Below are 27,163 nucleotides of genomic sequence, written 5' to 3'. Positions count from 1 at the left end.
GAACTTGTGGCTCCTAAGCCAGACGGATATAATGCGCTTTCACTGCATTATCTATGTGAGTACCTGTTTTTATGTTATACAATAAAGGATTCTTTTTGCAAACGATCCTTCACTATAAGCGGCATTTTTTCCATGCATGTCCTGGGATGGTCTTTTGGGATTCCCTTTGTGGAGCAATGATGCCGGTGTAAGCTAGCTACTATTTCCGTAGAGAGTGACCTGGGCAGTTGGAACCATCTAAGGAGGATCAGGGACTGGACCCCTGCTGCACGGGAGCGATCCCAAGTATCGATCTGCGTTTTACCCCTGTGGGGGGACCTGTTTCTGGTAAGCGCGGGATCTACTGGAAGGGGAGCACCTGATCCCTCACTTATATATATCCACTCCGTGTCACTCCGGATAAGAACACCTTGATTTATTTGTGGACTTTCACATTTATAATTTTTTGTTGGGGACTTTTTGCACATTGATTTTCCAATATATTATCTAATTAATTAATTTTTTAATCAAACAATTTTTTTACACTTTTTTTAATACATTTTTTCTTGTATTGATATACGTTTTTTGTATTTTTTCACTGCTTAGATAGATTGCACCTATCGGATTTCTTTAATCGAATTCTTTCAGCAATCGGCTATTTATATCACTACGGTTTATCATATAAGAGTGTGTAACTCTTGCACTATATGGGGTTCTGATCCGTCTCATTATTTTCAATTTATTCTTGATTGATCTGAGAGATCGATTCACTAGCACCTAGCACCTTTCTTACTGTTCTTGGTTAAGAAATATAGCCAATTTTCTATTATCTCACCTATCTATTTATACAGTGGGTACGGAAAGTATTCAGACCCCCTTAAATTTTTCACTCTTTGTTATATTGCAGCCATTTGCTAAAATCATTTAAGTTCATTCTTCTTCCTCATGAATGTACACATAGCACCCCATACTGACAGAAAAACACAGAATTGTTGACATTGTTGCAGATTTATTAAAAAAGAAAAACTGAAATATCACATGGTCCTAAGTATTCAGACCCTTTGCTCAGTATTTAGTAGAAGTCCCCTTTTGATCTAATACAGCCAGGAGTCTTTTTGGGAAAGATGCAACAAGTCTTTCACACCTGGATTTGGGGATCCTCTGCCATTCCTCCTTGCAGATCCTCTCCAGTTCTGTCAGGTTGGATGGTAAACGTTGGTGGACAGCCATTTTTAGGTCTCTCCAGAGATGCTCAATTGGGTTTAAGTCAGGGCTCTGGCTGGGCCATTCAAGAACAGTCACGGAGTTGTTGTGAAGCCACTCCTTCGTTATTTTAGCTGTGTGCTTAGGGTCATTGTCTTGTTGGAAGGTAAACCTTCGGCCCAGTCTGAGGTCCAGAGCACTCTGGAGAAGGTTTTTGTCCAGGATATCCCTGTACTTGGCCGCATTCATCTTTCCCTAGATTGCAACCAGTCGTCCTGTCCCTGCAGCTGAAAAACACCCCCACAGCATGATGCTGCCACCACCATGCTTCACTGTTGGGACTGTATTGGACAGGTGATGAGCAGTGCCTGGTTTTCTCCACACATACCGCTTAGAATTAAGGCCAAAAAGTTCTATTTTGGTCTCATCAGACCAGAGAATCTTATTTCTCACCATCTTGGAGTCCTTCAGGTGTTTTTTAGCAAACTCCATGCAGGCTTTCATGTGTCTTACACTGAGAAGAGGCTTCCGTCGGGCCACTCTGCCATAAAGCCCCGACTGGTGGAGGGCTGCAGTGATGGTTGACTTTCTACAACTTTCTCCCATCTGCTGACTGCATCTCTGTAGCTCAGCCACAGTGATCTTTGGGTTCTGCTTTACCTCTCTCACCAAGGCTCTTCTCCCCCAATAGCTCAGTTTGGCCGGACGGCCAGCTCTAGGAAGGGTTCTGGTCGTCCCAAATGTCTTCCATTTGAGGATTATGGAGGCCACTGTGCTCTTAGGAACCTTAAGTGCAGCAGAAATCTTTTTGTAACCTTGGCCAGATCTGTGCCTTGCCACAATTCTGTCTCTGAGCTCTTCAGGCAGTTCCTTTGACCTCATGATTCTCATTTGCTCTGACATGCATTGTGATCTGGAAGGTCTTATATAGACAGGTGTGTGGCTTTCCTAATCAACTCCAATCAGTATAATCAAACACAGCTGGACTCAAATGAAGGTGTAGAACCATCTCAAGGATGATCAGAAGAAATGGAAAGCACCTAAAGAGTTAAATATATGAGTGTCACAGCAAAGGGTCTGAATACTTAGGACCATGTGATGTTTCAGTTTTTCTTTTTTAATAAATCTGCAACAATGTCAACAATTCTGTGTTTTTCTGTCAGTATGGGGTGCTATGTGTACATTCATGAGGAAGAAGAATGAACTTAAATGATTTTAGCAAATGGCTGCAATATAACAAAGAGTGAAAAATTTAAGGGGGTCTGAATACTTTCAGTACCCACTGTATATTCACTTGGCACATTATTGCACATATTGCACGAGGATATACGTTTTACTGCACATGTTATTGCTTATTTATATTTATTCTAGTTATTTATTCAAGTGATTTGCTACGTTCATATTTATGTACTGTATAAGCCACACATTCTCTTTTTTATCCAAATCAGTGAGAGTTTTTATAGGATACTGAATATATTGCTTATTTATTGCTGATATTAATTTATGAGTTATTTATTATAGGCGTTTTTGACACTTTTATTATGTATATTATTGAGGTTATTTATATATTTGCATATTGATAATTAATTTCCCTCTATATATATACTGTATATATACATATATATTTTTTCCTTCTCAGTTTACACACTACGCTGATACAGAATATTCACATTGAAACCTACATATACACCGGCAGCGCCAAACACTTCCTTTTCTCTTTATATATCTATTATATAACCCCTCCCAGGGTTATATCTTGAAGTGGGCTGCAGCCAATCTCTCTATTATCTCTTTACACATATATATTTCTTGATTTCTTTATTCGTTATCCTAAGCGCGGATTCTCTTAGTTTTTTGTAGAACATTATACATGCAACATGACCGACCACTGGACAGGAACATATTACAATTCTCTTACGCTGTATACATAGAACACTACACCCCCAGCATGGCTCACCACTGGATATGATCACAATACCATTCTATTAATATCTATACATAGAACACTACATTCCCAATATGACCCAGCATTGGACATATTCATCATACAATTCTATTATGCTCTGTACATAGAACACTACACCTCCAACGTGGCCAACCACTGGATATGAACATAATACAATTCTATTACACTTTATATAAAGAACACTACATTCCTAACATGACCGACCACTGGACATGATCGTAATATAATTCTATTACACTCTACACATAGAACACTATACATGCAACATGACTGACCACTGGACATGAACATGACAAGCGGACCTGAACAAAATAACGAGGTGGGCAACTACATGGCAGATGAGGTTTAATGTTGAAAAATGTAAAGTAATGCACTTGGGGGCCAGTAACCAGAAAGCAAGCTACTCACTAGGGGGGGAACCTCTGGGTGAGTCTAAGATGGAAAAGGACCTGGGGGTACTGGTAAACAACAGGCTTGGCAGTGGCATGCAATGCCAAGCCGCCGCAAGCAAAGCCAACAGAATACTGGGATGTATAAAAAAGGGGATTCACTCCAGAAATAAAGAGATTATTCTCCCGCTCTACAAGACTCTGGTCCGGCCACATCTGGAGTATGCTGTCCAGTTCTGGGCACCGGTCCTCAGGAAGGATGTGCTGGAATTGGAAAGAGTCCAGAGAAGGGCAACAAAAATAATTAGGGGAATGGAGGACATCAGCTATGAGGAAAGACTACAAGCACTGAACCTATTCTCTCTGGAGAAGAGACGACTGAGGGGGGATATGATATCAATATACAAATACTGTACTGGTGACCCTAGCATAAGGAACAAACTATTCAGAGAAAGGAGATACAATAAGACACGTGGCCACTCACTAAAACTAGAGGAAAAGCGGTTTAACCTTGAAGCGCGTAAGGGGTTCTTCACTGTAAGAGCGGTAAGGATGTGGAATTCTCTTCCACAAGCAGTAGTATCAGCAGAGAGCATTAATAGTTTTAACCACTTAAGCCCCGGAGGATTTTCCTGCTAAAAGACCAGGGGGTATTTTGCGATTCGGCACTGCGTGACTTTAACGGACAATTGCGCGGTCGTGCGACGCTGTACCTAAACGAATTTGGCGTCCTTTTTTCCCACAAACAGAGCTTTCTTCTGGTGGTATTTGATCACCTGTGCGATTTTTTGATCACGCGCTATAAACAAAAAAAGAGCGACAATTTTGCAAAAATAGCAATATTTTTCACATTTTTTTATATGAAATTCCCCAAAAAAAATGTAAAAATCAAAATTTTTTAACATTTTCGGCCAATTTGTTTTATCCTACCTATGTTTGGTAAAAAAAATCGCAAAAAGCGTATTTTTATTGGTTTGCGCAAAAGTTATCGCGTTTACCAACAAAGGGAAAGATTTTTGTCATTTTTGCTGTTTTTTTTTTTTAACGCGTAATGGCGGCGATCTGCGATTTTTTTTGCGGTACTGTGATATTGCGGCGGACAGATCGGACCCTTGACTGACATTTTTGACACTTTTGGGGTTACCAGTGACATTTCTACAGTAATCAGTGCTATACATATGCACTGTTACTGTAAAAATACACTGGTAGTGAAGGGGTTAACTTTATTTGGGAGGGAGGGGCTGTGTGTGTCCCTAGGGGCGTGCTTTCTACTGTGATTGGCTGTGGCTTGAGCTGTAAGGACACTGATCAACGGATCTACATAGTAGATCCGTGTGATCAGTGTCTTTACACCGAGGAGAATGACAGGTGGCTTGTTTACACAAGCTGCCTGACATTCTCCCTCTCCCCCGACGATCGCCGAGTGACCGGCGGACATCGGGTCCGCTGGTCACACGCGCGGGGGGGGCCCGGGAGCAGGGGCGCGCGCTCGCTCCCCAGACCCTTCCAGGCTAGTGACGTTAATTAACGTCACTCTGCCTGGCAGGGGCTGACCGCCGCAGTAAATCTACTTGCGGCGGTCGGCAAGCGGTTAAAAAACTATTAGATGGGCACCTTAAAGACCACAACATACAGGGGTATACAATGTACAACATACAGGGGTATACAATGTACAACATACAGGGGTATACAATGTACAACATACAGGGGTATACAATGTACAACATACAGGGGTATTCAATGTACAGTTAACAGCAAACACACACACACATCATAGGTTGAACTGGATGGACTGATGTCTTTTTTCAACCTCACTAACTATGTAACATAATACAAATCTCTTACGCTCTATACATAGAACACTACACCCCCAACATGACTGACCACTGGACGTGATCATAATACAATTCTTTTACACTCTACACATAGAACACTACACCCCCAATCACTGGACATGATAAGGGTTGTATAACCATCAGCTCTGACTTAAACAATTATCAGTGATTTCCTTCCTACTGAATGAAACTTTGGAATTTTCAATCAGCAGATTTCATGGTACATTATAGAAGAAATCTCTTCAGAACAATATCTCATTGATAACATAATGCTTGTAAAGAGGAATGGAGGTTTTTCTGCGACAGAAGCAGAAAAGAGAGGGACTGGGAAAACTTTGATCTCTGAAAGATATTATGCGAAAAATAAAGGATAATAGATCACATTTGAAGAAGAAAGAGATAAAGTTCTAAGCAATCTGTGCCGCTGATGAAGCTGTGATGGCAGAGACAGTTATATGTATAGAGAATGTGTTAAAAGGAACATTAATGGAACATGATAATAAAAAAATAAATAAAGCAAGAATATGAATGGGCCCCTACCTAGGGGGGCATTGCTGTTCCATATGCTGTAATTGAATCACAGAAAATACTGCCAAGAAATAAGTGTGTTTCCTACAGAACGGCACCATGCCATGCCAGAGCCGTCACCTGGGTAGTGTAACGCTGAAAGTGCGAAGTGGAACTCCAGCCAAAAAGTTGTTTTTGTTATTGATAGAAAGGGAAAGAGATCAATGGTGTTCAACTATGAATCCATAAGTCAAGTGGAGAGCCACATGGTAAAGTCGAATTCTAGGCTAAACCTAACTAATCCTAAAAATGCTCTCTCCGCTCCTCTAACACCAATTTTGACTAACCTGTGTAAAAAAGATTTATATACTATTTTCAGACCACTCCGGTCCGGTCACATGATCTGCCTTCCCTGTGTCAGCCAGCAGCAGCTGCAGGGGAGAGGAGGGAGCACTGACAACAGCTGAGACATGGGAGCCTATGGGTGACAGCACCCCTCTGGGATTTCCCAGCCGCTGTCAAGATCTCTCTCCTCTCCCCTGCAGCCGCCGCCGCTGGCTGACACGGGGGATAACTTAAGTGCCGGTTCACACTTATGCGATGCGGGAAGGCTGCGAATTCGCAGCCTGTTCCCGCATCGCAAACGCACCCCTGGCAGTTCACACTGCCCTATGCGATACGCTGGGGGTGTCAATGAAATCTTATCGACACCCCCAGTTTGATCGCATATCGCAGTGCGATCTGTACAGTTCGCACAGGATCAGATTGCACTAGTGTGAACCACTGTGCGATCCGATCCTGATGCGGCTGCAAAAAAGGGTCCTGTGCTTCTTTGCTGCGGGTGCGGTGCGAATTTAGCCATACAAAGTGTAAACTCGCACCGCACAGCCGAGTGTGAACCAGCACTAAAGAGGTTGTAAACCTCAGAATTTTTATTTTTTAAAAAGAACACCTGAAAGACAAACACATAATGAGCTAGTATGCATCGCATACTAGCTCATTATGAAATACTTACCTTAAAACGAAGCCCCGAAGTGCCGACCGCTCACCTCTCTCATAGGTGACATGTTCTGTCGCCCTTCTTACGGGTTTTTGGCATCCGGCCATCTGATTGGCTTGAGCCGCAATTACGTCACTCCCGCGCATGCGCGCAGGAGCTGACGGTCACGGCTTTGGGCTCTGAAGGAACGGCACCAGCGGCCGTTCCTTCAGAGCGCATGCGCCAGTGATGTCACTGGCTGCATTTAAGGTAAATATCTCCTAAACGGTACATGTTTAGGAGATATTTACAGTACCTATAGGTAAGCCTTATCATAGGCTTACCTATAGGTACAAGTTGCAGAGGAGGGTTTACTTCCTCTTTAAGTAGACCGGAGAAAGCTAAAAATAATTAAAGCCGAGCTCCACCCAAAAGGGGAAGCTCTGCTTGCTTGCTCCCCCTTGATACCTGCCAAAACCAAATACCCGCTCCCACTTACGAGTAAGATCGCCGCAATAATTGTGCAGCAATCTACTCAATTTCCAGCCCCTCCTGCTCCACATGACAGCAGGACCATTCAGAAAGAGCAGCGCGACTCGAGCATACGCAGTAGGAAACAGGCTGTGAAGACTTCACTTCCTCTTTCCCTTAGTTAAGATTCCAGCGCCTGCACCCGGAGCCTATGGACGGATCGGCTTGGGGTGCCAACATCGCAGGATACCTGGACAGGTGAGTGTCCCTATATTAAAGGTTAGCAGCTACAGTATTTGTAGCTGCTGACTTTTTTATTTTCCCCAGGCTGGAACTCCTCTTTAAGTATATCCCCTTGTGGATGGCCTGCCCACATTGTACTGCGGACCGGCCCCCTGCACAGACAAAGTGACCCACTTGTACATCTCTGCCTGTTTCCAGGCTTAGGGAGTGGATATGCGTGTCCCCCAACCAACACCCACTGTGATTGTGCACAGCCGGAGCCTGTCAACAGGTCTCGGCCAATGATTTATGGCCGAAACCTGCTGATCAGCTGTTTCCAATCACAGCCCAGAGCCCTGTGTTGACAATCAACACAGGGCTCTGTACAGAGGGAAAACAATCTCTCTGTTTCTTATCCTTGCAAAGCAGGGATAAGAAACAAAGAGATCTTTAGTACCAATCAGCGCACAATACACATGGTTAGGCACACATGTTAGACCCCTGATTACCTGAGATGTTAACCCCTTCCAAGCCAGTGTCATTAGTACAGTGACAGTGTATGGTATTAGCTGTTACTGAAAGTGTTGATGCTGCATGCCATTTACACAAAGCGCTTATTGCTGTTCTAGTAATAGACAGCATATCCCTCGGGTGAGTGTGTATTTTTACCATTGGTGAAGGATTGGCACTAAGGGTGTTTCCAAGTGTTGGGTAAAGGCTGAAGTGGAGAACTTTTATATGTTTTAAACCCATAACAACATGAACTGTTTAATTTTGTTGTTTCTGACAAACTTCAGTTTATAGTCACATTTTTGTGGACACGATTATTATTTTAGTGCTGCATTTTTGTTATAATATAGTTTCAGCTCTGATCACTGTATTAGTGTCACTGGTGAGGTCAGTGGCAGTTAGTCAGTTCCCACTCAGTGTCAGTTTGTGTCAGATTGTCTGCTGCACTATCACAGTCCCATTACACGTCACTAATCACTGCCGCCATTAGTAGTATAAAAAAAACAAATAATAATGAAAATTCCAGTATATATGTCATAGCTTGTAGACGCTATCATTTTCACACAAATTATACACTTATTGGGATATTTTTTTTTTATCAAAGACATGTAGCAGAATACATTTTGGCATACATTTAGGGTCCATTCACACTAGCGCAACTTGTCAGGCGACTTGTCTCGCCTGACAAGTCGTGCTCGGTTGCTCGCCATTGATTAGCACAGGATCCGTTCTAATAGGAGCGACACAAGTCGCTCCGACTTAGAAAAAGGGTCCTGTACTACTTTGGGGCGACCTGGAGGCGACTTGCATTGACTTCAATTATATGAAGTCCCTGCAAGTCGCGCCGAGGTCGCGGTGCACAGCGACTTCACAGGTCGCCCCAGCAAGTCGCGTCACGCCAGTCTGAATGGGCGCTTATACAAAAAATGTACAGTATTTATTTATTTATGTTTTTATTGTATATGTTTTATAACAGAAATTAAAAAATATTGGGTTTTTTTTTTTTTTTTTTTTTTTTAATTTTTAGTATTTTTTCCTTTATATAATAAATAACAAAAAACCCAGTGGTAAACAAATACCAGCAAAAGAAAGATAAAGTTGTGTGAAAAAAAATCATATAAATTTAAATAAATGGCCTAGTCATGAAGGGGTTCAAACCTTCTGGAGCTGAAGTGTATATACATTTTTTTTTTACGCAGGCTAGTCAGAATAGGTGTTAGGAGGGGGAGGGGACATTTTTAAGACTAGATAGGTTTAGGCTAGAATTCTTGTTTAACAAGAGGTTTTTTTTTTTTGGGGGGGGGGGGGCGTACAAGGCTGTTTTTGGTGATATTGTCTTTCAAAAATTATTATATTTTTTTTTTTTTTTTATGCAATCTATAGTCAAAGGCATAATGTAAAAGTTTAAAAAATAAAAATAAAAACCACACTTTTTTATGCCTTTATCAGTGTTAGTTTTAAAACATCAGCGTTACTGTAAATGAAAAGTATACATTTTATTCTGCTATGTTTCCCGTTTTTAATGACACAAATTATGATTCTAGTACAAACCATGATGCAGGTATTTACAAACGAACAAAAAGGACTGGTTCACGCTATCGGGGGTGCAGGAATCGGGTGCACTTGTAACCACCCGCAGCCAAAACGCGCTGCTCTTTAAAAAAGTGGTGCAAAAGCACGATGCGTTTTCCCGTTTGCTGCTTTTTCAAAATTGTGCATGGACCTTTTTCCTGCATTAAACGCAGGCAAAGCTGCCCATAGTGTGAACCAGGTCTTAAAGTGATTGTAAAGGAATCGCAGAGCTGCAATAGAGTGAACCAGGCCTTCAAGTGATTCTAAAGAAGATTTTTTTTTTTAAATAATTGGCAGTGGTTTTGCACAGAGCAGCCCGATCCTCTTCTGGGGTCCCCCGCCAATGCTCCTCCCACCTTCTAAGTGCCCCCACATCAAGCTGCTTGCTAGGATTCGCTCCAGAGCACGCTGTGTATCCATAGACAAAGGCAGTGCAGCTCTGCCCCACCCACGTTCCCTCCGCACTGGGCGTGATTGACAGCAGCAGGAGCCAATGGCTCCCGCTGCTGCCTTTATCTCCAGTGAGGAGAGAGAGAGTGGAAAGAGCTGCTGCTCTCAGGCACAGTGCTGTATTGAGATGGGGCTTATGTGAGTATAAAGAGGGACTGCACACAGAAAGATTATCATCATAATGCATTCTACCTTTAGAACCACTTTCATTTCAATTCTGTGCATTTTTTGCAACAATAAAAAAAATATATATATATATATATATACTGTATATATAATTTATTAAAATAATAATATTAATAATATTATAATAATACAATATTAAATAAATTATAAAAAAAGTTTAAACAATATTTTTCTCCCTGAGGAATAGATGCTTTACACTACATCAATACAATCTGCTTACTATCGCCTATAAGAGAATATAATGCTCAACAAGCTACTGTATATAGCAGTTAGGTTTCCCTATTACTGACATACATATAACTGACATTATATACTGATCAAAGGTGGGAGGGTGGCTTCGCAGAGACACGTTTACTGTGCCCTGTGTGTACAAGGGGACGGCGTCTGTTTAAATAATTTGCTTTGGTAATGCTGGCATGTGCCCTACTAATTTGGAAGAAAATGGATTTTATTATATAAGGTCAACTTCATGTATATACTTATGGTTCATATCTCACATACCTGTCTTACAACACCTTCTATGTACCATCTTTGAGTCAAATTCAGACATAAAGTACCCAAAGAAAGGGGAATCAAATCACACTGAAATTCGCTAGAAAATGCCATAGTGTACCATGTGACATGCCTTACAAATAAATACATACTATGCAAGTTTCATGCAGGTCAAAGTGACAGTATGTTTGTAAAGGCAACCCCTCCACTCCAGTTATACTCACCTCCCCAGCGCCCCCTTGCAGCTCATGGTTGATCTGCAGCCGGTTTTGAAATACAAGATGTGCAAAACAATATGATGTGCTGTTTTCTTAAATATAATGAATATGATAAATACAAAAACACTCAATCCTCAAAATCAATCATTGTGTAAACATTAATGGAAGGTGTGACGGTATTCACCATCACTGGAGGTGAGGAGCAGATACTTAATGGTTTGAATTGCTTCAGATGGGACAGTAATATTTGTCAGCAACATCCCCACTTTACACTGGGAGACTTAGACTGTTATAGACCATTGCCATGAAGTCTGCCTACTAGATAATGTGTATTCTGTGTGGTTGTCTGTGAGAGAGACACAAAGACTGTCATTGACAGGCTTCCCTATTGTTTGTGTATTGAAATGGAATGTGGATTGTGTCTGTCCTACTGTTAAATGTTAATGACCTCACATTGTTCTGTCCAGATGGCTAGATAATTAGTTTTTTTCCTGTTTACACTTTCATCTGCATATGATACTGCAATCAGCCAGAGGGGAAGGATTGTGAATGTCATGTCCAGTTCTCCACAAGGTCAACCTGGGCGGTAACCTTGTCAGGGAAAACTGTATAAAAGTATGTTTCTTGTTCAATAAAGAGTTATACTTCACCCTCAATATAGAGTCCTGTCTCTCATTGGGGGAATATGCTACAAGGGATTGCTATGTCCTTCATACTCCTTTGGATAATCACTAAGCTCTTTTAAGAGCTTGTGTAAGAGCTTGTTCCTGCTGCACTCTCTGGGAAAAGAGAGGTTCACCCACTGGAACCTGGAGCCTAGTCGTAGGTCCAGGGCGGGTAGGAGACAGCGAGACCCTAAACAAGCTGCGGCGGTTCGTGGGGTCTGAAGTGGTTATGGTGTCTGGTGGAGTGCTTGGAGCCCTCGGGAAGCACTAGGAGCATCTGTCAACAGAGATGCCTGGTTGGGGTGCGTTTGATCCGTTACAGAAGGTCCTATATAAACTGTGTAGTAATTCCCAAATATTAAAACAGTAAGGGCACATACTCTGATGTGAATGTACTATATATGTAAAGCGCAGTATAAATTGTCAATGCTATATAAGTACCTGTCATAAATAAATAAAATAAATAAATACTCACAAGTGAGAGTAATAACAGACAGACCACAAACAACTGCTGCTCATGTGATTCAGGTATTGGTGAGTGTTGCTGTTTTGGGGTTCATTAGTATTTTTGTTATTTAACCACTTCACTACTGGGCACTTTACCTCCTTCCTACCCAGGACAATTTTCAGCTTTCAGTGCTGTCACACTTTGAATGATAATTGCGCCGTCATGCAGCACTGTACCCAAAATAAATTTTTATCATTTTGTTCACAAAACTAGAGCTTTCTTTTGGTGGCATTTCACCACTAGGTTATGTATTTTATGCCTAATAAACTCTTAATTTCTGTTATAAAAAATGTGCAAATAAATAATTGTTCTTTATAAGTTTAGCCCAAAATGTATTCTGCTACATTTCTTTGTTAAACATAACCCAAATCAGTGTTTATTATTTAGTCTGTAGGAAAGTTAGAAGTCCACAATCTATTGTATATATCTGAAAATTGATCAATCCTAATGTACTGACAGCCAATCTAATTTCCTGAGGCCCAAAAATGCCATAACACTACATATACCCCTAAATTATCCCTTTTTGGAAAGTAGACATTTAGTAAGAGGCATGGCAGGTTTTTTTGAAGTTATAAAGTTATAATTTTTTTGTCATAATTTTTTGGATAATGAAGAAATGTAATTTTTTTATTTTTGTTTACATACGGTCACCAGTGCAGTACAGCATCATCATATAACTGGTGTGGTAATGATCAGGGACACTGACTGGTGACAGTACAGAAAAAAGAATGTTATTTTTTGTTTCATTTTTTATCACATTTAGTTTTTACGATTTTTTTTTAACACACTGTGACCAAAGAAATATAATGTTACCATAGTAACATTGTACTACTCTGTGGAAGTAATCAGGTTCTTTTTTTTTTACATATTATGATTGCTTATAGCAGTGAATTTCATTACAATAAGCAAGCATTTTACTGAATGATACATTCAGTTTGTTTTCTTGTGATTAGCTGTGATTGGTCAAAGCTAATCACATGGTAAAAATGGGCTGTGATTGGAATGTCTGTACCATGTGATCAAATCATAGCTAGCAACACAATTGTACACAATGGATGACATGAAAGGAGGCCATCCTTTGTGTACAACTGTCATGTGACCTGCTGTGATTGGTCACGGCGGTCACATGATACTGGCAGAGATCCTGTACTCTGATCAGTCATCGGTTGTGTCCTGTGGGCACGGTCGGTGACAGAACACCCTTTCTGACAGGACATTATATGACGTCCAGTCAGCATCTTAAAGCTACCGCTCGGCCATCATTGTGCTATAGGCCAAACGGGAAGCTGCTAAAGCCCTTAGGGCAGTTTTCCACATATTGGTTATTCTGAAATTCAAGATGTCTGCTGATGTTGGACATCATGCGTAACATCACTCTTTGAGTTAGGTGACAATGCTCTAGTGATTGGCTTCTAGACCCAAGCACTGTGACATGGGAGGAAGTCACATGTCCCCCATACCTAGAAGCACCAGCTATTGTTGCCAGTTATAGGGCAGGAGTGGCGAGGGAACACTGGCAAGGTGAACTAAGGTGGGGAAGGGGAGAATGGCACTTTACAAACACACTGTCACATTGTAACAAAAATACAGAAGTACTTCATGGCCTAAACGTTTCCTAATCAGCACAAATCCAGCATAAGAATAAAAGAAAGCAAGAATTGTATAGGTAAATAAAAGGTACCTTGGCCTTCCCTGTGCTCTGCAGTATATGTACAAGTGCACAGGCCACCTCCTCTTTGCTTTTCACGCTCAGCACCGGCTCCAGCACGGCGCACAGCATCCGGTAGTTGTTGGTGACGTACTCGGCAAACTCCTTGTACAGCTCCATGGGAAGGATGCTCATGGTTTGGTATCGGGATTTTAGGCGGATAGAGGGACAGCTGCTTTTCCCCTTGTAGGAGGTGGGCTGGGACACTGGGTACCACTGTTCCACAAAGTGGCGCCCGCTGATGCTGGCGATGGGCACGTTCACCATGCCCACGTAGTTGCTCTTCTCCTTACGCCTCTTTTTGTCTGTGTCCTTATACAGGTGAAGGCGCAGGTTCCGCACCGCTGGCAGGTTATTGAACTCAAAGTGCTCCCCCCAGAAAACTGTCTCACCCCGGGCTTTGCTGGTGGTACGGGCGTACAAGATGTCATCCAGGCACAGCTCGCAGTAGTAGCGCTTCTTAGGGGGGAGGTCACGAGCTTCAATAATCCACAACTTGAGGACATTATCTACTCGCCGGCTGTTATCCTGTAAAGGAGAAGGAGGAAATGAGTCAGAGTCGGTAACAGTTCAGTACGGTGGAAGAGAACATTATTGAAAAAGATGTAAACACAATCTTTAAACTCTCATCTCTCAGCTTTCATTACGATACTATCTGATGATCCTACAATAAAGGTCCTTGTTTAGGCACTTCCAGTTAAAGGGTGACAAAGCTCTGCCCTTGTCTTCCAGATGTGCTTCTGCATTGTCACCCTGTCCCATTAGCTTCTGATGGAGACTACAAGTGGTCACCTCAACATACATTACGCATACATGGTCCACTGTTGTGACCATCAAAAACCCCACCCTGCTCAAGTGCATGAAGACTAAAAGTGGCTTTGAAGAGACTTCAGGAGATCAGCAGCACTGAAATGCAACACAGGTTGAAATGGCAATCGTTTATGATATACTGCGTATTTTGCTAGCTAAATGTCATATATTTGGGATTAACATCTACTGATTTTAAAAGAAAAATAAGGTTAAATGTCAACTCCACCCTAAAAGATGAAGTGCAGCGTCAAAATAGTGTAAAGCACAAACTAGTTAAATGTATCAAAAGCTGTAAAAAGCAATAATATCACCTTAAAGAATGTCCCTTCTGTGTCAACTAGCTGCTCTAAATTTAGGTACATTTTAGTGCAGACCCAAAATCTTTTGGTGTAGACATCATCATGCGATAGGGAAAATATTTTCAGCCCCTCAAAGAAGATACACTATGTACATCAGGGGTGTCAAACTCAGTTTTTCTGCAGGCTGGATCAGCAGTATGGTTGCACTCAAAGGACTGGTTGCATCTGGGATGCGCTACGTACCGAGTGCAGATTTCAGGAGTGCATTATGTACAGAGTGCAGAGTTCACGGGTGTGCTACATAGGGAGTGCAGAGTTCAGGAGTGCGTTACATACAGACTGCAGTTTCAGGGGAGCCCTATGCACAGAGTGCAGGGTTCAGGAGTGCATTACGTACAGAGTGCGGTTCCAGGGGAGTCCAATGTACTTAGTGCAGGGTTTAGAAGTGCGCTACGTACAGAGTGCAGTTCCAGGGGAGCCCTATGCACAGAGTGCACAGTTCAGGAGTGTGTTACGTACAGAGTGCAGCGGTATGCTGTGTACAGAGTGCAGAGTTCAGGGGTGTGCTGAGGGCAGAGTTCAGGGGTGTGCTGTGTACAGAGCATAGGGTTTAGGGGTGTGCTGTGTACAGAGTTCAGGGGTGTGCTGTGTACAGAGTGCAGGGTTTAGGGGTGCACTATGCACAGTGTGCAATCCCAAAGGAGTTCCACCATGTTCCAGCTGCAAATCTGGGTGCGAGGGTCATAAGAAAAGGCCTAGTAGGCCAGTTCGGTCCACAGGCCTTGTCTTTGACATCTGTTATGTACATTATTTGGCCAAATGTAGTTACACACCCCTCCAAATGACTGAGTGCAGTCAGTTCCAACCTTGTAGTACTGTAACAGTTCAGGGAAGACCCTTTTCAATTCCAGTATGACGGTGCCTCTGTGTACAAAGCCAGCTCCATAAAGACTTAGTTTGATCAATTTAGGGAAACTCAAGTGGCCTGCACATCGCCCCGAATGGGCAAAAATAAAATTTCCATGGACAAATTTCATTTGAAAAGCCTTCCCAGAAGACTGAAGTGGGTGATATAGCCACAAAGGATGGGGGAGAGCTTCTCCTTATTAATACTCATGGTTTTTGGAATAAGATGCCTAACAAGCTCATATCCCCAAATCCTTTGGAAAGCCTTCTCAAACCTGTGGAGGCAGTTATAGCTGCAAAGAAGGGGACAGCTTTACATTATTACCCTTATTTTTGGAATGAGATATCTGACATGTTCATATAGATGTGATGGTCAGGTGTCCAGGTGCACTTTCCCTTCAATACTTGCTGCTCTGTTCAGCTGGAAGAGAACGGTCTGGACAAGTCAAGACTTGGCAATTACACAGGGCTAAAAATACTCTGCCGTAGCTAAAAATACTCTGCTAAGATGGCTATAGACCGTTCTAATCTTGGCCGGTTCAGCAGGAACCAACCTAGATTCAAACCATGTGTGGGTAGACAGAATGTACCTGAGTTGATCGATCTATCAACTTGGGTACAACCAGCCTGCCGGATTTTACATATGATTATCGCTAGCGGATGTTATAGCCACTAGCAATTATCACTGTGTTGTCCCAGTGGGGATTGCATCCCCCGCCTGCCCACGGTGGGAGTACACAATGGCTCGGGGGAAGGGATTCCCCTGTCAACACTGTCTGTGTTGATGGGGGAATCAAGCAAATTTCTGGGTTGAATTTCACTGCTTTTATGGCCCGCCTTACCTTAGAAGTTATTATTTTCCAGTAGTTGGTGCTAAGAAAAGACTTCCGGCAGAGGTAGCGAGTCATTCAACCGTAACAGAATTTAAACATGCTTGGGGTAAACATAGATTTATACTCAGAAAAAAATTTAAAAAAATGAAAACATTTAAAAAGGGGGCAGCCCCTATGGACCACTTGGTGTTTTTCTGTCACTTCTTTATCACTATCATCCCTCTTCTGTTTCTAAGATGTTCTCCTAAATGTAGCCAGGGAGTGGCTGCAAAGTAGCTTAGCGTTTAGCACTCCTGCCTTGGTTCGAATTTTAACCAGGACACTACTTGCATGAAGTTTGAATGTTCTCCCTGTGCTTATGTGGGGTTACTCCCACACTATAAAGATATGCTGGTAGGTGGAGCAGTGATTACATTGGAAAGATTAGCCTTGGACACCGACTGCCTGTGTCTAGGGCCAATAATATGCCATTAATCTCTCCATGAGCGAGTGGCCACGATTGGCTATGGGACATGTCAGTCTTCCATTGCTTTAAGTAGGGCTGCCGCCTCCGAGAGCTAATCACCAAAATCCCAGTTTTGTCTCCCAAATGCAAACGCTAACAGCCCCATTCACACGTGTGAATGCAGCTGCACAGACTGCCACCCGGGCAGGTAAACACGGCCCACTTCATGTACTGATCACTGTGCCCATGTGAATAAAGTCTGACTCCATGTACTGGGTGCTGCACTTCTACTGATGTCAGGGTAATACGTTTCCTTTTTTTTTAAATTCTAATAGCAAAATTCTCCAAAAAGGTATATGGTTCAGTAGCATTAGGTAAGGTTCACAAAAGGTTTACACAAGCAGCAGTTTCTACCGCCCTCTGAAAATCAAACATGATGAATTACGTTTCAGAGGGTGGTAGAGCAGTAGCTTCCAGGCATTCAGGAGGCAATGAATGAATTGAGGACCGGCGGCGGTTCCGGTGATGGGCGGAGGATACATATCACAAGGCTGCTAAACTGGGGACTGTCCATTGATACAGCCCGTTTAGAGGTGGGCTGGATACGCAATGATTTCTGATAAGTTTAATACCTTGGGGGTGTGGTAACCCTTTTCTCACTTGGTGTGGTGGACGGCAAGTGCATGCAGTATCCTATTTGGAGTGGACTTTAAAGGCATTGGATGATCTTTGACCACTTGCTTTTTGGACTATAATCTCTTTCACTGTTTTTATCTTATTAACATGGGATTTCCTTGATGTGCTACATGTCTGATTCTCCTTTGGGAATTTGATATTTTTATATATTCAGGAGGCAATACTGCTTTTTGGTTTGCATTTGTAGTGTAGTACCACTGACTTCAATGGACACCGGCTGTCAAACTCTTAATTCTCAACTCAAATTAAATTTTGACGTGGCCACGGCATGTGTACAATCCCCTCTGGCTGCCTTCTTGGACTTATGATGATGGTCAGGGGTTGAACCACCCATTTTTACCACCTGTGTGAAGGAGGCCTAAGACAATGTGTTCAGTGATACAAGTTCTTAGTTGTTTTTACTCAGGAAGTTCTTAATGTCAAACAGTTGGGTGTGCCATGTTTCTTATTACAGTATTGAAGTTAATAGTGTGATTTTAAGAGAGGCAGAGCATTCCACGTGTACTGGAACTGGACTAAGTATCTACAGTCGCGCTTTTCTCAACCAGGGTGCCGCGGAACCCTGGGGTGCCGTAAAGAGTCCTCAGGGGTTTCGTGGCAAAGGGACCAAAAACTGCACTAACTATGGCAGGCATCTGCTAAAACATTTTTCATAGCCAGAAGTTAAAGCGGAACTTCCCCGAAAAGGGGAAGTTCTGCTTTTCCTCCTCCCCCCCCCCTCCTCTCCCATATTTGTAATGTTTTTTCTGGAGGGGGGGGGGGGGGGGATAGTGGGTACATGATTTTGACAGGCTCCCACTTCCGGTCAGATTGGCACGGCAATGAGCTGTCCTACTCCCAGAAACAAAAGTCCCCAACCCCTTTTTTTAAATTGTGCCGCACCGAAAATGCACTGCACTTACCAATGCTCATCTGCTAAACAGCAGCGCATTTGGCGTTGTGTCAGGAACTCACGCAATTTTGCGTGTGTTCCCTGACACGTAGTAATGTGAATAAGCCTTAGACTGGGTATACCTTGAGACTGAAAATAATTTTAAGGGTGCCCAGACTGGAAAAAGGTTGAAAAACACTGATCTACAGAACAGAAATAAGTGAGGACTGACAATAAAGGCTATATCCAAGTTAAATGATCTTATCCAAGTATTTTATAACAGCAATCAGAACCAAAGCCAAGTGATATTAAATGCACTTTTCGGAAGAGATGCTTCCTGTATGCGTATTACTGTAATTTTCTGGTGTCAACATGTCAACCTTGCTGCTGACACAAGAGGTGCGATTCGCGCTATACCCCATAAGGTTACTATGCAGTAAGCAATAAGATTGAGTTTTTACATTTTTTTGGAGCAACCACCAAAAATGCGTGATGTTAATAGATTTAGCGATGCAAAAGGTGGAATGAACGAACATAGGTTTGGTCCATAAGATGGCTCCTTCTGTGGTATGCGGTCGATAGACTCTCATCACACTGTGTATATCAGCTCAGTCCCTTCTCCCCGTTTCCCAGAGCTGATCTTTGATTCTTGGCTGCTGCATAATTACTATTATATACTGTTACTTAGCAACTCTACAGGGCTCATATACTGCACTTATATTCTTTGAGGAGAAATACTAGACTTCACCATGCACAATCTCCTGGAGGGAGTTTTGGCACGCAGCGGGTTGTTAGTTATGGAGACTAAAAGGGAGGTGTAGGTTTCCTCTAGCAACCAGTCACCTTGCAATGCAACACAGGATCTTTTTTATGGGTCTGAAACGAAAACCGTCAGCACTGCATCATAGTCAACAGTAACATTCAAACCTGTACTAGAAAATGACAGCTGGGAAGATACAGTGTATCAAAAGCCAAAGCTTTGTTTTCAGTTTTGGATAGAGTGATGAAGGGTTAGAACCTCTGTCAGGTTTTTTTTTTTTTTTTTTTTGCTGTCTGTGTTTCAGCTGGGTAGATTCCCCTTTTCTATTTGTCCCAGCAACTGCTGTCACTAGGACAAGAAGTGATAGCCAGAAAAAGGCCCCACTTATACTTGCGCGCTGCAGTAATGTGTACATTACTCCAATACACAGTAACACACAATCTGAATAGCACCCCCAAATAAAGGTAACACACCTGTGGTGCTTTGAGTTAGAACAAAATAACATTTTGACACACCTTGAATACATTTAAATGATTCCATATCATAAAGTACAATACAGGACACATGACATGTAGTCATAGACCAGTGGTCTCCAAACTGCGGCCCAGGAATTGGATGCAGCATTTTGCTCGCTTTTGTCTGGCCTTTGGGGTGCTGTCTTATTCACTGACACCAATGAAGGGCACTATTCTCCCAATGGCACCAACGATTGGGCACAATTCCTACCAATGACATCAACAACAGTTTTTCCCAATGACACCAACATTGGGGCCCAATGATACCAATGGTGGGGCACAATTCCTCCCACTGACACCGATGATGAGAGATTTTTTACTCTTGATGGACATAGTCCGGCCCTCCAAAAGTCTGAAGGACAGTAAATCAGCCCTTTGTTTCGGAAGTTTGGATACTCCCGTCATAGAACATGAAGCATAGGACGCTACCTTCAGGTGACAGGAGACAATGACAAAAGCTTTGCTGGGAATGCCCCCCAGGTCACCTTTATTTAACCCCACCCACTCTGTGGGATTCCAATTTTTTAGCAATCAAAAGGCAGAAAAAGAGGACAGAGGGAAGGGACCTTTGTCCTGCATTGTTCTCAAAGGTATGGAATTTACAGGTAAATCAAAATTCCCATTATCTTAATTGTACAGTACAGGACCTAGAGGAGGATATATCTAGCACAATCTCAGTATTTGCGGATGATACTAAACTAAGCATGCCAATATCTCCTATGCAGGACGTGGAAACCTTACAAGCGGACCTTAACAAAATAATGGGGTGGACAACTACATGGCAGATGAGGTTTAATGTTGAAAAATGTAAAGTAATGCACTTGGGGGCCAGAAACCAGAAAGCAAGCTACTCACTAGGGGGGGAACCTCTAGGTGAGTCTGGGGTGGAATGCAATGCCAAGCGGCTGCAATTAAAGCCAACAGAATACTGGCGTGTATAAAAAAGGGGATTCACTCCAGAAATAAAGAGATTATTCTCCCACTCTACAAGACTCTGGTCCAGCCACATCTGGAGTATGCTGTCCAGTTCTGGGCACCGATCCTCAGGAAGGACGTGCTGGCTCTGGAGAGAGTCCAGAGAAGGGCAACAAAAATAATTAGGGGAATGGAGGACATCAGCTATGAGGAAAGACTACAAGCACTGAACTTATTCTCTCTGGAGAAGAGACGATTGAGGGGGGATATGATATCAATGTAAAAATACTGTACTGGTGACCCTAGCATAAGGAACAAACTATTCAGAGAAAGGGAATACAATAAGACACGTGGCCACTCACTAAAACTAGAGGAAAGGCGGTTTAACCTTAAAATCGTAGGGAGTTCTTCACTGTAAGACCAGTAAGGATGTGGAATTCTCTTCCGCAAACAGTCGTATCAGCAGGGAGCATCAATAGTTTCAAAAAACTATTAGATGGGCACCTTAAAGACCACAACATACAGGGGTATACAATGTACGGTTAACAACAAACACATGCACACATCATAAGTTGAACTGGATGGACTGATGTCTTTTTTCAACCTCACAAACTATGTAACTATATATATGTAGGGACCTGTAGTCATAGACCACGGGACATCCCCAAACAATAAACTGAAGGGCTGGCAACAATAGCAAACAGGACCACAAAAACAGGGGGCAATGGACCCAAAACACTCAGATAACAGCTTGAAACACCTTGCGGCCAAAGCTTGTATCAGCAGAGGCCTGGAGATCCACTTGGTAAAACTTTGAAAGAGTATGAACAGAAGACCAGGTGGCAGCCCAAAAAACATTGACAGATCTAATAGAGTGGGCCCCAATAGTGAAGGGAGGATCCCTTTCCTTGAGAACATAAGCCCTGGAAATGAACTGCCTTTGCCATCTAGCGATGCTGGAAGAGGAAGCACAATGTCCCTTCTTTGGACTTTCAGGGGAATAAAAAGAGATTCCATTTTTTTAAGAAGGATGTTGCAGCTAGGTAAATCCAAAGACCTTACAAAACAATAAAATACTGCGCTTTGATCTATATTAGAACCGCTCAAGTGAAAATGATTTAAGTAATCTTAGCAGACAGCACATAAAGTTGTGAAATCTCAACTAAATAAATAAAGCACTTGACAAGGTGTGCAGCGCTTAAGAAACAACCTAAATAGACAAAGAAAGTTCGTATTCCTCCAGACAATCACTTTTGGAATGAATATATGCAGATTAATGTTCTGAACTCAGTCTCTCAAAATGAAATGAAATGTAGAGATCAAAAACAATAAATCCTCTCAGAAGAAGAATCCTGCAAAGGTAAGCTGGTAGGATAGTGCAGAAACCTCCACCGATCACCCAAATGTGTGGACGCTTACCAGATAGTGTAGATCCCCATAACAGAGATCCACATAGGCACCGGATGTAGTATTAAACAGCACAGGTGATATCCCATCTCATTAGACCAGCCCATCTTTCAGATGTGTCAGTACAGAATTCCGCCTAGGATTTCACATTTCCCAAAGTGCACCAGGATAAAACTTCCTATATATCCACGTTAGGACAATGCCGCTCAATCAATGGTAGTATTAGAAACAAAGAGAAAGGGAACCTCTCATGGTGAAGTATGTCAGCAATAAAAAATTCTTTATTAAAATAAGTAGTTCACTCACATGTATATTTAAGTAAGCAAGCTTATTATCACATACGTCCTGCAGAGGTATCCCTTTAAGATCTTTGTGCAAATTATGGATAGCAAGTAATCTGACCGCAGCCAATGTAGACCGGGGAGACTAACGAATGCCGGTTCCCCTACCGGTTTCGTCAGAGAGTGACGTCTTCAGGGGGCGTCAACCCCAAAGACCTGTTTCATTTGGGCTTCAGCTTGTATAAGAGCAGTGTGAACAGCAAGATTTTGCAAAGCTTTTAGCAAGCTTTAAGCAGCTTTCTCTAAGCCTTCTGTGTCCTTCTGCTCCTGTGTGGAAATGTTTTACAAAGATCTTTAATTGGTGGTAAACTATCATTGTTTGTTTTTACCTACAGGCAAGCTTATAATAAAGCTTATCTGTAAGTAAAATAAATATCTCCTAAATGTGCAATGTTTAGGAGATTTTCAAGCAAGCAGCAGCTGGTTATGTTACTGGCGCATACCCATGCCATTCCTTCAGAGCTGTGTGTTACGGTCGAGACGTAATCGCGGCTCGGCAAATCAAGCAACTGCAGCCTGCGAACCTGAGGGAAGACTGAGTGAAGATTGAAGCCTCTGTAGCAGTGACAGTGCGTGGCTGGAGGGCTTTGTTTTAAAGTAAGTCCTTCATAATTAATTTGTTTGAGAATATTGAGCTGCAAAGGCCTGGAGTGAAACTAAGCAAAGAGAACCTCCCTGAAAGAGGTTACCATAAGGCCCAGAATCCTCATGCAGAAGTGAGCTTAGGGATGCCTAATTCATCTGAAAATTTGACAAATGGACATTAGAGAAGAAAACTTTTCCTCGGAAGGAAAAGGTTTGGCCTGGTCTGTTTCTAGATAGAACCAGTCCCAGATACTCCAGGCAATGGGAAGACTGGAGGACAGTCTTCTTGAAGTCGATCACCCATCTAAAAGCGTGAAGCAACTGGATCGTCTTTTCGGTGTTGCAAGACAAGAATATGGCTGAGAAGTCTTTCAGCAGGAGGCCGTCTAATTACCTCACAACATGGATGCCCTGAGATCTTAGCAGGGCCAGAATCCGATTGCATGGGTTTTCACACCCATGCAATCCCATTCTTATCAGAATTGACAGTTTGCACTGCGATATGCGAACTGATCTTGGGGTGTCATTAACTTTGTATTGACACACCCAGTGGTTCGCATATGGCAGTGTGAACTGCCTGCGAGTCCGGGGGTGATGCGGGAACCCGCAGTGGATTCACAGGGTTCCCGCATCACACCAATGTGAACCGTGCCTCAGGCAGGTGCACGACAAACAGGGTACAAGCAGGAACAGCCAAAACCCTGAGACAAGGAGTAGTAGCAAAGTTGGAACTTAAGTACCCTCCCAGAAGCTGTGGCCTGGTGGAGCTGATCGCTGAAATCTGCTGCCTGCTGGCAGACACCTGCTGGTGAACACTAAAACTGCAGCTTTCTGCCCAGAGCACCACAGTACCACCAGCAGGCGAACTCGGTCCTAACAAAAGCATTGTTGTGCAGAAAAGATGGGAATGTGAAGGTAATTATCTTGGATGTCCACTGATGGCAGAACTTCACCTAATCTGAGAGAAGCAATGACATATCTTTAAGACTCTGTGCGAAATGTAGGGACAATCTGTTTTGGGATTTTAGGTATAAAATGGGGCATAAGTCTCCATAAACTTTTGGGACCATGAATAGGTTTGAGCAAAACACTTTGAACCTTTCCTCTACAGGAACTGGTAATACCACTCCTTCTGCCTGAAGTTGATTCACGGCTATCCCAGGTCTGCCTGTCTTTGATGTGAAGCTGGCCGATTGGGTAAGTTCCACTTTTCCGCTTCCTCCCCCGCTTAGATATAATATAATTGGTCATTATAGGGCAGTGATGGCAGACCTTGGCACCCCAGATGTTTTGTAACTACATTTCCCATGATGCTCATGCACTCTGCAGTGTAATTGAGCATCATGGGAAATGTAGTTCCAAAACATCTGGGGTGCCAAGGTTTACCATCACTGTTATAGGGGTTATATAAACAGGACTTTTTCTAAGCATATCTAAATCATATATAAATGTTTAATGTATTGCAGATTATCAGTCCTTAGATGTGGTAGCTTTATTTGTTCTCTTTTTTGTTCTTTCTCCTGATGATGCTGCAAATAATACACCTCCTATTCCTAAGTGGGTAAATTCACTTCTCTATGTTATAAATGGGAGCAGCAATGGTTCTTTCACAGGTTGGACTTTGCTCAGTTCCATTACATGGTGGACTGATGGCACTAATTGTTACATGAAATGTATTTATCTACTTTTCTAACAGTACTAGTCATGCCTCCCCCGCTTAGATATAATATAATTGGTCATTATAGGACAGTGATGGCGAACCTTGGCAACCCAGATGTTTTGGAACTACATTTCCCATGATTCTCATGCACTCTGCAGTGTAGTTGAGCATCATGGGAAATGTAATTCCAAAACATCTGGGGTGCCAAGGTTCGCCATCACTGCTATAGGGTATTGAGTCTATAGAGAATATGCAAATGAGAAGCAATGGCGGCTGGTGCTTCATGGGCCGGGGGCCCCCCCCCTCTGGACCACACCAGCTCGCACACCATACCACCCCCCGTCACCGGCTCACTCACCTGGACTGATGTGGAGGGCAGGTAGCGGCGGCGGCAGCTTCCCCCAGTGGCGGCGGCTTCCCCCAGCATCAGCGGCGGCAGCTTCCCCTGCGTCTCCTCCCTTCTCCTCCTCCTTGGCCAATGGCATGGCCTCTCCTTTCGGCCAATCGGGAAATGGGTCTCGGGACCCGCTTCCTGGTTGGCTGGGAGGAGAATCAGTGTGATAATAGCGAATATTCATTCGCTATTGTCACACAATTGGGTGGGCCTCTGGCTCTAATCATAATGCTTCAGAAAAAAAGAAAACCCCCATTGGAATCCATGCGTCCGGTGCCCTGCATGTAGATTAGGGGGCAGGATGCATGGATAGGGGGGGGGGGTGGCACCCCCGAGCCCCCAATGCACCAGCCGCCACTGATGAGAAGGATCCTGGGTGATCAGTTTCTACTGTTTTGAATTTGTCCAGGTTGGGAAAATATATGAGCAGAGAGTCTAGGTAAAAATATATATTGTTTTGGTTACTGCATATCTAGAAAGTTGTAAACCTGTATGTTTAAAAGTTACAATCAAGACTGTACATCGTATTCATGAAGCAAATAAAAGACGGCCACGCTAGACTTTGAGACTACTGAAATTGTGTAGTAATTATGTTACAAGGAATATAAATTATGAATGCTATCTTTTCACTGTTATATTTCCTGATTAGGGCATTAATATAAGAAAGAACATTACATTATTATATACGCATATTAGTTTTTTTGTATATTAACATTTTATTAAATTTTTCTTTGGCATATAAACACAATACTCATCGTTATACAGAAAGAAAGCATTCCTATATAACTATTACATGTGAGCTTCTATATTAATATCGCCCCCCCCCCCTCTCCCCATCTGAAAAAATCCCCTCCTTCTTTTTCATTCTACCCTTATTCTCTATCATGCTCCTTCTCTCTTGTGCATCATAGTTCTCAACCTTGATGCTGACCTATCCCCAGCATTTTCATGTTGTCCTTGTTTTTTCAATTCCAGCCAGTCTCCCCATATAGCCAGATATATAGCGTGAAAAATACATAGTTTCCTCCATGGACCTTACCCAATCCACCCTTACGACCCAGTCCCTCGTACTCAGGGCTTCTAGCGAACGCCAAAATATCAAACTTTTAGCTGCATTCAGTAAGTGAGGCACAAGCGTATACTTACCGTCTGCTGTAATCTGACAGATTGACCTAATAATCCCTTCCCAAAAAACTTGTATCTTTGGACACTCCCACCACAGATGCACAAAGGTCCCATGAGCCCCACAACCCCTCCAACAAGTTGGGGATATGGAACCTCTGAGCCCTCTGCGGGGGGAGATACCATCTGGCAAGAAGCTTGTAACACATCTCTGTTGTTTTTAAATCAACTGATGAGTAACAAGCTAATCTCAAAACTTTCTTTCTTTCTTCCTCATCCCGGAGGCAGGGCCGGTGCTTCCATTAGGCAAACTAGGCAGCTGCCTAGGGCGCATTGCCACCTAGGGGCGCAGCCACGAGTCAGCACTCACTCTCTGTCATGAATGATCCTTGTGAGCTGAGGAAAGGGGCGGCAGTGGGGGAGGAAGAAGGGACAGAGGAAGATGCCAGGTGTCTGGGGCAGTGGCAGAACTACCAGGCCCTTGCTTTCCACCATTGTTGGGGGAGCCCCAAGGGGCAGGAAAGGAGCCCACCGGAGTGCTAGCTGCATAATGATCCTATTCGTCTGGAGCTGAGCGGCCTAATCCCTGGGCGGGAAGTGACTCTCTAATCTGAGCTGGTGGGAAGCCGTTCATTTCCCTGGGTCAGTATTAAGCATGGAGTGGAGGAGAGCTGAACCTGAGCTGGAGCTCGCCCTGGAGGGCGGCACCTTTACTGGAGCAGAAGCGACGAGACAACGGAATGG

At 43.0% G+C, this 27,163-nt stretch overlaps 1 protein-coding gene across 12 annotated transcripts in view; it reads right to left on the bottom strand.

Annotated features, from left to right (window-relative positions):
* The window catches only part of SYNGAP1 (synaptic Ras GTPase activating protein 1), a 643,453-nt gene that overhangs the window by 197,772 nt on the left and 418,518 nt on the right, over positions 1 to 27,163 (bottom strand). For all 12 annotated transcript variants that reach the window (XM_082263688.1, XM_082263695.1, XM_082263697.1 and 9 more), the window contains one exon: positions 13,834 to 14,388. In XM_082263688.1, coding sequence (XP_082119814.1) covers positions 13,834 to 14,388 — 555 coding nt within the window. The remainder of the gene's footprint in view (positions 1 to 13,833; positions 14,389 to 27,163) is intronic.

The sequence above is a fragment of the Pelophylax lessonae genome, assembly GCF_965119305.1.
Source record: "Pelophylax lessonae genome assembly, chromosome: 7".
Taxonomy (NCBI): domain Eukaryota; kingdom Metazoa; phylum Chordata; class Amphibia; order Anura; family Ranidae; genus Pelophylax; species Pelophylax lessonae.
Note: the sequence above shows the minus strand (reverse complement) of the source record. Positions and strands in the feature narration are given on the sequence as shown.